At 40.3% G+C, this 10,333-nt stretch overlaps 1 protein-coding gene across 4 annotated transcripts in view; it reads left to right on the forward strand.

Moving 5' to 3' along the window:
• The window catches only part of LOC148371899 (zinc finger protein 516-like), a 69,117-nt gene extending 59,369 nt beyond the window's left edge, over positions 1 to 9,748 (forward strand). For 3 of the 4 annotated variants that reach the window (XM_088326516.1, XM_088326518.1, XM_088326517.1), the window contains one exon: positions 8,652 to 9,748. In XM_088326516.1, the coding sequence (XP_088182642.1) occupies positions 8,652 to 8,842 (191 nt within the window). In that variant the 3' untranslated portion in view covers positions 8,843 to 9,748. Of the gene's footprint in view, positions 1 to 1,747; positions 1,819 to 8,651 lie in introns of all 4 variants that reach the window. The other variant, XM_088326519.1, reaches the window with a different exon arrangement.
• The last annotated feature ends 585 nt before the right edge of the window (positions 9,749 to 10,333 follow it).

Genomic DNA, 10,333 nt, shown 5'->3' on the forward strand with positions numbered 1-10,333 from the left:
TGATGCGTGGCATCGCCAGTCATTCTAAGTGACAGAGGCCAAATGGTAAGTGATGCAAAGCTTTAGCTTCCCCTAAGCCCTATTGTAAACACACATACGACCACCCCCTGTCACACAAGCAGCAGAACATTAACACGCTTACTCTCGTCCAAAAGCTCTGTAAACACAAGCTGAGACTGTAATTAATGTTGTCACCGCCGATTGTCCACAGCACAGACGTCCACACATAGAAAAGGCCACCCGCCCCGAGGCCTCTACTAATATGCGTCATATCAAATCTCAGAGTTGTCTCAACCACGTTCCAGGGCCATCATCATCACCTTTACTACTGCCACCGTCATCGTCATCACTGCTAGCTGGTTAAATTTGTTCCTGGATTGAGCACCATATCTAGATCTCTTGTCTCGAACTATTTTACCCCGTAAGAAATAATTTAAAACTAATCAGTTCCCAGCCTCCCAAAATAATAAAAATGAACTGTAAATAGCCATGAAACGCATATTCCTGATAACTTAAAATTTTAATAATAAAATTTTTAATAATAATTGAGCATAAACATGCATTATTAAGATAATAAAATGACTTTAAAGCTTTGCCCCGCGTCGAAAGAGCAGGAAGGTGTTGCGTCCTCGGTAAATAACAGTAACAATATCAGCCTTTTTTAAGGTATTGTTCTCCAAAATGGTAGTCAATAGCAGTTATATGACAATGGCACCTAAAAGGGTGGTTGAAGTTGAAATCCTGCCCAGAGTGGGGGAGTTCTTGGGGTCCTGTTCACAAGCGAGGGTAGGATGGATTGGGAGATTGACATCAGCGTCGATGCAGCGTCCGCCGCCATGCTGACCGTGTACTGTGAGTCAAAAAGCATTTTCCTCGATTCACCGGTTGATCTATGTTCCTGCCTTCACCAATAGTCATGGATCATGGGTCATGACCAGAAGAAAAAGATCCCGGATACAACCGGCTGAAAAGAGTTTCCTCCGCCGCCGCGTTGGTTGGGGTATGCCTTAGAGGGTGAGAAGCTCGGTCATCCGGGACGGACTCAGTGTAGAGCTGCTTCCCCTCCCCATTGAGAGGAGCCATTTGAGGTGGCTAGGGCATCTGATAAGAATGCCACCTGGATGCCTCCCTCGGGAGGTGTTGCAAGCATGTCCCACCGGCAGGAGGCCTGAGAATGTCCGAGGACCCCTTAGAGCAAATACGTCTATAGACTGGCTTGGGAATGCCTCAGGATCCCGTTTGATGAGCTGAATGAGTGGCTGGGCATAGGAAGGCCTGGGCTTTCCTGCTGAGGTTGCTGCCCCTGCAACCCGACCCAAGATAAGTGAAAGATAATGGCTGGACGGATGGCGCTAAAAACGTATATGACAATGGGCGAGTTGCAATTGCAGTGGCCCCACTAGATGTGAGATTCATTTGTTACTAGATCAAGCTCGTATCTAGAATTGCTCGTATCTCAAACACATTTTCCCCATGAGAAATAACTGAAAACCAAGTAATCAGTTCCTGAAGTTCCAAAATCTGTTAACTGACTCAGCTCAGCCACGTTCCATGGCCATTATCACCTTCACCACCACCATCATTACTGTTAGATTCCCTCCTTTAGCAAGGGGGACAAGTAGCAAACAGTGCACTGGCTTTTGAGACTGGTAGCACAAGAAAACCAAATGCTTGTGTGTCTTTTAACCAAATGCCCCCTTCCTCCTCCTCTACCTCCCCCACCCTCATCCCCCTTCTCACCCCACAGTTGTATTTGATTTTAATGGACTCCACAGAGGTACTGACGCTCACAGCACTGCTTCTGAAGCTCCCAAACAAGTATGTAGCACAACGGCTAATCACTCTGCTCAACCATCGCTTTTGCATGCTTCGTCTTAAAATTGCACTTGTCTGCATGTTCTACTATCTTGTCAGTTTTTCCCCCTGTCTTCCTTTTTTGTGTGTCTGCATTTTTATGTTAAACACTGTGAAATAGGCAATCATATTTTTGCTTTTTTTATATAACATGTTACATGAGAATGGTGCTGAAAACTACAGTATACCTAAACCATATAAAACAATAACAATTGCTGTTGCCTCTCCACATACGAGATGACATCATTCCAGGTTTGAGTTTGCATCCAGAATTGATCGTATCTCAAATACATTTTCATCATACAAACTAAAAAGGAAATGTAAACCAATTCAAATCATCTTATTTATCTTATTCCTGTATTTTTATCTTTGATTACTATTTAAATAAGTTTGTAATGGACATTCAGATGTGTTTCAAAGCTATTTAGGAATGAATTTGGGAGGCTGGGATCAGATGAATAAGTTTTAAAATATTTTGTAATGAAAAATTTGCTCAAAATACAATAAATTCTAAAAACAAGCAAGGTGCGAGAACGATTTAATCTCATATGTAGAGGTATCACTGTGTATTGAAAACTTCCATAGTAAATATTATTCGCAACTGACGTGATGTTTCAGTGGTTGACCTAACTTCTAATAATTGCAACCTGGTAATAACGTAGTAACGTCATAGTAGTAACATAAGTTGTGTTTATATTTTTCCACCTGTGTAAATGCCAATGATATAGTTCCAATTTTTGTTAACGTGGTGCCATTAACGGTTTTATAAATGAAATGAATAGACAGAAGTTTTTACTTTTATTTTTCTCTATGGCAGATATTAATAACGAAATACATATACAGTGGGACCTCGCTACTTCGCGGTTCAACGTTCGCGGGTTCAGAGCTTCGCGGGTCTAAAAACTAATAATAATAATAAAATAAGATCATTGATTTTTTTTTTTTTTCGAAAGCATTTTTGAAGGGGCGTCGCTACCTCGTGGTTCCACGTTCGCGGTTTCAGAGCTTCGCAGGTCTAAAAAATAATAATAGTAAAATAAAATAATTAAAAAAATAATAAAAATAAATAAAATATATATATATATACAGGGAGTGCAGAATTATTAGGCAAGTTGTATTTTTGAGGATTAATTTTATTATTGAACAACAACCATGTTCCTAATGAACCCAAAAGTCTCATTAATATCAAAGCTGAATATTTGGGAAGTTGGAGTGGGGCTTTTTTAGTTTTAGCTATTTTAGGAGGATATATGTGTATGCAGGTGACTATTACTGTACATAATTATTAGGCAACTTAACAAAAAACAAATGTATACCCATTTCAATTATTTATTTTCATCAGGGAAACCAATATAACAGCTCAACATTCACAAATATACATTTCTGACATTCAAAAACAAAACAAAAACAAATCAGTGACCAATATAGCCACCTTTCTTTGCAAGGACACTCAAAAGCCTGCCATCCATGGATTCTGTCAGTGCTTTGATCTGTTCACGATCAACATTGCGTGCAGCAGCAACCACAGCCTCCCAGACACTGTTCAGAGAGGTGTACTGTTTTCCCTCCTTGTAAATCTCACATTTGATGAGGGACCACAGGTTCTCTATGGGGTTCAGATCAGGTGAACAAGGAGGCCATGTCATTAGTTTTTCTTCTTTTAGACCCTTTCTTGCCAGCCACGCTGTGGAGTACTTGGATGCGTGTGATGGAGCGTTGTCCTGCATGAAAATCATGTTTTTCTTGAAGGATGCGGACTTCTTCCTGTACCACTCCTTGAAGAAGGTGTCTTCCAGAAACTGGCAGTAGGACTGGGAGTTGAGCTTGAGTCCATCCTCAACCCGAAAAGGCCCCACAAGCTCATCTTTGATGATACCAGCCCATACCAGTACCCCACCTCCACCTTGCTGGCGTCTGAGGCGGACTGGAGCTCTCTGCCCTTTACCGATCCAGCCACGGGCCCATCCACCTGGCCCAACAAGACTCACTCTCATTTCATCAGTCCATAAAACCTTAGAAAAATCCGTCTTGAGATTTTTCTTGGCCCAGTCTTGACGTTTCAGCTTGTGTGTCTTGTTCAGTGGTGGTCGTTTTTCAGCCTTTCTTACCTTGGCCATGTCTCTGAGTATTGCACACCTTGTGCTTTTGGGCACTCCAGTGATGTTGCAGCTCTGAAATATGGCAGAACTGGTGGCAAGTGGCATCTTGGCAGCTGTACGCTTGACTTTTCTCAGTTCACGGGCAGTTATTTTGCGCCTTGGTTTTTCTACACGCTTCTTGCGACCCTGTTGACTATTTTGAATGTAACGCTTGATTGTTCGATGATCACGCTTCAGAAGCTTGGCAATTTTAAGAGTGCTGCATCCCTCTGCAATATCTCACTATTTTTGACTTTTCAGAGCCTGTCAAGTCCCTCTTCTGACCCATTTTGCCAAAGGAAAGGAAGTTGCCTAATAATTATGCACACCTGATATAGGGTGTTGATGTCATTAGACCACACCCCTTCTCATTACAGAGATGCACATCACCTGATATGCTTAATTGGTAGTAGGCTTTCGAGCCTATACAGCTTGGAGTAAGACAACATGCATAAAGAGGATGATGTGGTCAAAATACTCATTTGCCTAATAATTCTGCACTCCCTGTATATACTGGACTGTCTCAGAAAATTAGAATATTGTGATAAACTTCTTTATTTTCTGTAATGCAATTAAAAAAACAAAAATGTCATACATTCTGGATTCATTACACATTAACTGAACTATTTCAAGCCTTTTATTATTTGAATATTGCTGATTTTGGCTTACAGCTGAAAAAAACTCAAAAATCCTATCTCAAAATATTAGAATACTTCCTCAGACCAAGTAAAAAAAATAATTTTATAACAGCAAAACTAAATCAAACATTTGAAAATGTCCATTGATGCACTCAGTACTTGGTTGGGAATCCTTTTGCACGGATTACTGCATCAATCTGGCGTGGCATGGAGGCAATCAGCCTGTGGCATTGCTGAGGTGTTATTGATGCCCAGGATGCTTCGATAGCGGCCTTCAGCTCATTTGCATTTGTAGGTCTGGTGTCTTTCATCTTCTTCTTAACTATACCCCACAAATTCTCGATGGGGTTCAGGTCAGGGGAATTAGCAGGCCAATCAAGGACAGTGATGCCATGGTCAGTGCACCAGTTACTGGTGGTTTTGGCACTGTGGGCAGGTGCCAGATCATGCTGGAAAATGAAATACTCATCTTCATAGAGCTTTTCAGCAGATGGAAGCATATAGTGCTCTAAAATCTCTTGGTACACAGTTGCATTTACTCTGGACTTGATGAAACACAGTGGACCAACACCAGCAGCTGACATGGCTCCCCAAACCATTGCTGACTGTGGGAACTTCACACTGGATTTCAAGCAACTTGGATTTTGCTCCTCTCCAGCCTTTCTCCAGACTCTGGCGCCTTGACTTCCAAATGAAATGCAAAACTTGCTTTCGTCTGAAAAGAGGACTTTGGACCACTCTGCAACTGTCCAGTGCTTCTTCTCCATAGCCCAAGTCAGACGCTTCTTCCGTTGTCTTGAGTTCAGAAGTGGCTTGACCATGGGAATACGGCTATTGTAGCCCATTTCCCGGACACGTCTGTGAACTGTGGCTTTTGATACCTGGACTCCAGCTTCAGCCCACTGTCTTTGAAGCTCCCTCAAATTCTGGAAGCGGCTCTTCTTCACAATTTTGTTAAGGCTGCGGTCATCTCTCTTGGTTGTGCAGCTTTTCCGGCCACATTTTTCCCTTCCAACAGAGTTTTTGTGAATACAGTATGCTTTGAAACTGCACTCTGTGAACAGCCTGCTCTTTGAGAGATTTCTTTTTGTGTCTTACGCTCCTGATGGAGGGTATCAATGATGGTCCTCTGGACAGCAGTCAGATCAGCAGTGATTTAGTTTACTGAACCAAGCTGAGTGTTTTTAAGGCTCAGGAAACCCTCGCAAGGTGTTTCGAGTTAATTAGATGATTCAGGTGATGATTGAATAGCCTACTTGTATACTTTTTCATGATATTCTAATATTTTGAGATAGGATTTTTGAGTTTTCTTAAGCTGTAAGCCAAATTCAGCAATATTAAAATAATAAAAGGCTTGAAATAGTTCAGTTGATGTGTAATGAATCCAGAACGTATGACATTTTTGTTTTTTTAATTGCATTACAGAAAATAAAGAACTTTATCACAATATTCTAATTTTCTGAGACAGTCCAGTATGTATATATATTTTTTTTTAGCATTTTTGAAGGGGCGTCGCTACTTTGTGGTTCCACGTTCGCGGGTTCAGAGCTTCCCAGGTCTAAAAATTAATAATAGTAAAATAAAATAATTAAAAAAACATTTTTTTTTAAATTATTTTTGAAGGGGCGTCGCTACTTCGCAGATTTTCACCTTTGGCGGGTGGTTTTGGTCCCCCATTAACCGCGATAACCGAGGGATTACTGTATATATATATATATATATATATATATATATATATATATATTCATATATATTCATATATATTACAATTTTGTAGTCCAAAAAATTATATTGACAATATAGACACATTTTTAAAACAAATACCTGGTTTTGTTCATCAATAATAACTCTGGTATTATGCTCTGGTATCAACGTATTATCATCGATTTGTTTTAACTAAGGAAGAAAGAATCCTGTTGTAAATGTGGGCAATTTTAAACATAAGACAAAAAAAAGTGATAAATGAATAAGCAAAAAAGGCAAAGACAGATCTCTCCAAAACAGGCACTTTGGATTTGATGAAAAGAATCGGGCTCCTGTAATATTAAATAAATGCAAATTTTCCAACCTACACCATCCATTCATCCATCCATTATCTTCCGCTTATCCGGGGTCGGGTCGCGGGGTCAGCAGCCTCAACAGTGAAGCCCAGACCTCCCTTCCTCAGCCATTTCTTGCAGCTCATACGACGGGATCCCGAGGGGTTGCCAGGCCAGCCTAGAGACGTAGTCTCTCAAGCTGACCTGGGTCTTCCCTGTGGCCTCCAACACATTTTTTTTTTAAATAAACGTTTGTATGAAATTAATGTACTTATTTTTTTAATTATTTAGATCGGTATTGATTAGTTTTTTCATGATGTTACGTTTGCCTCTCAGAGGCACTAAATAATAAGACAGTGCCTTTAAGTGTCCATTTTAACAGGTTTTGCATTCAGCATTTGAATAACATGTCACATGTGATTACAAAGCCAGCAATAAATGCTATTTATAATGCTCTGCAGTCAAAACTAAAAGGCAGTAAATATATTTCATACATGTTTATATATATTTTAATCAAAGTATACACAATGAGTAAATCTGCTGCATCTTGGTTTACAAAGTCAGTCACAGAATTGAGGCAGAGTAGGCAAGATAAATAAATCTGGCCAGCTTTGACGTTTGCCTTTATCAATCACACACACATACGTACACAAACGCGGGACCCACATGACTGAGATTTAGGGGCCAGTGTATGAGTGATGTGAGCGGGCGTCCGGCGGAGGGGCCCAATTAGACGGAGTGTTGACGCTGCTTTACGGTGACGATAACCTTTAGCATAATGTAGTGAGGCGGTCCCGTCAGCCGCCTCACTCGCAGGACCAAACGGCCCAGGTTCTCGCTTCTCTCGCACGTCTAACCCATACCTTCTTTTTTACTGCGGTTTTATTATTTTGCTTGATGATTAATTATAGCTATTTTGTTGTTATCGCTTTCTTCCTCAAACAGCCCTCTTCTTTTTCTCTGGCTTGTGCTTCTGATGATGTATGATAACGGCTATATTTTCCTATGTCTTCTTCTGGGGCAAAACGCTGGGGGAGGGGCACGGGAGTCATTTGTTTTCCCGCTGTGATAGTCCTCCATTTATCAAAATGATAATTAGGTGCAATTAAATGGCAATCTCATTTGTTTTGCTCAGGTGTGACTCTTATTTTTTATTATTGTTTCCATTTTCGCTGAGGTCTGATGTCTGTCAGATTGTAGGTCAGTCTCATTAAGAGATAGGACGGTCATGTGAGGGATTTTCGTTTGACGGCGTAAAAGTCTGTTGAATTGAAATGTTTTTTAACGCAATATTGTGGGGCTTAATTTTTCTTAGAGCAGGTGTGTCAAAGTCAAATAGATGGAAGGGCCAAAAAAGAAAATAAGCTACAAGCCGAGGGCCTGACTGATTGCCCATCCATCCATCCTTTATCTGCACCGCTTATCCTCAGTAGGGTTTCGGTTGTGCTGGAGCCCATCCCAGCCATCCTCGGGAAGTGGGCAGGGGACTCCCTGAACTGGTTGCCAGCCAGTCGCAGGGCACACAGGGACAGACAACTCACTCGCTCATTCACACCTAAGGACAATTTGGACCGGCCAAACCTGACTGAGTGTTGACAAATATTTGTAAACTTAATTAAATCTGGCTCAAAGGACCAAGTGAAGAAGCTAAATATGACAGAGGCAAATAAAAAGTGGCCTTTTTTTTCCAACAACAGTAAAAGACTGTGCCGGGTGTCATTTGTTGGGTAAAGTGGTTTGCTACTGTGTCAACACCACACATTGACCTAAAAATTTTTTAAAAGATCACCATGCAAAGCTCCTGCAGCTAACTTCGAGGACTAGTGTCCACCCTATTCTAAATGTTGCTTATGCGTGTCTTTTCCCTGGCATTCTTCCTCTACGCTCTCAACTGCGGTTGAATTCATAATGCTATGTTGTCTCCGCACAAGCTTTTCAAATGTTTGTGTCTATTTTTTAATTTATTTGTCTTTCTTGTCCAGGCGAGAGGCCTTTCTGTTGCCAGCTCTGCTCATACAGAGCCTCACAGAAAGGGAACCTAAAGACACATGTCCAGAGTGTCCACCATATGCCTTTCGACAACAACCAGTATCCCGATTCAAGGAACTCTTTGCAGAGTCCTGCGGACCAAGAACAGTTTGGACCGCCACCCACTTCACAAAATCGACATTAGGACTCTTTGTTGAGTATCAGGACCTCAATACAGGCTAGTCAGGGACTCGCCACAGATGGAAATGACACAATCTTTCAGAAAGATGGAAGGACTTTAGATTTAGTTGATGGCCATGTGAAACATTTTCCTTTCTTCAGGCAAAATCTATTAATGACCACAAAGATCTACAGAAGCTGAGATATATTTTATAGATCTGTATATATCAATGACGGGCCGTGCATTTTACACCTAAGCCTTCAGTCGAGTTACGTCTGAATCAATCCTATCCTCAATAACTATTTTATGGCTATAAAACATTTACTGCAACTGGAGCTGCGCCACATATAAAATAATATTGCAATAAAGGTTAGGAATATACCCACATTTTACTCACCTAAAATAATTTTATTTGTGCACAAAATCCATCCTCCTTTCTTTCCTCAATAAGTTTTCAATTACGCTGTCGTACAGATTCTCCGTGCATTTCGATTCCATCAAGAAGTTATTTTTCTATCGCTAAGCTAACGCTGAAAGTGGAGCGTGTCCTATCGTATTTCTGGCATGAGTTTTTATTCGATTTAGAGATGAATGGTGCGTTCGACAAAAGCAGTGGACACGGGCGTTATTTCCTTGTGATAATTCCGTTACCGCTATGGAATACCCGGCTGAATGATGGTGATGCTTTCCAACTGATTGTTCACAGTGTTTTATTCAAACAATCGTTTCAATCACATGCGCTATGTAGCAACGTACAAGCTGTGAGAGCCAAACATTAGAATATACAATGATCCTCCTGTATGTTAAATCCACATTTACATCGTAACCGGGTTCACACAATGAAATGCCATATTTATGTATATTTAATTGCTATTACTAAACTGACTAATCTAACACTCAAATAAAACGAGCATTTTAACTGAATAAATACCTCCCATAGAGTGCTTTGTAATTATAATATTTAACAGGAAATAAACATTTTAACTGTTAATTTTAATCATATATATATATATATATATATATATATATATATATATATATATATATATATATATATAGCGTTTTAACTGCATGAAGTGGTACGAAACACATTTGATTACGCTAGCACAACAAATAAATAAATAACCGGGCGTCCGTTTTTGACAACCGCCTCGATAGACGGACACAGGAATGTCTCCTCATTAGCATTATGCTGGCGATAACTTACACAATTTACAAAAGCCATTAAATGAGTGAAACTTCGATCCTAACGCTGCACTTTAAATGACGAGCAGTTAACAGACTTTGTGCCCTTATCAGCCAGGTGCTCGTGAAACACTCTTTTTTCCTCCTTTAGAAGGCTCACTTTTTACTTTGCTTGATTTGCTAATCCTTGTTTGGTAATGTAACGGACATTCTCACTGCCGATACAGAATCGAAAACACATGCTTTCTGCAAGACTCCTTCAAAATGTAACATTTTTTTGGTCCACTCTAAATAAAGAAAAACACAGCCTCGCTTTAAGGAATATAGTTA

The sequence above is a fragment of the Urocampus carinirostris genome, chromosome 2 (genome assembly GCF_059441175.1).
Source record: "Urocampus carinirostris isolate Australia breed hairy pipefish chromosome 2, RoL_Ucar_1.0, whole genome shotgun sequence".
NCBI lineage: Eukaryota > Metazoa > Chordata > Actinopteri > Syngnathiformes > Syngnathidae > Urocampus > Urocampus carinirostris.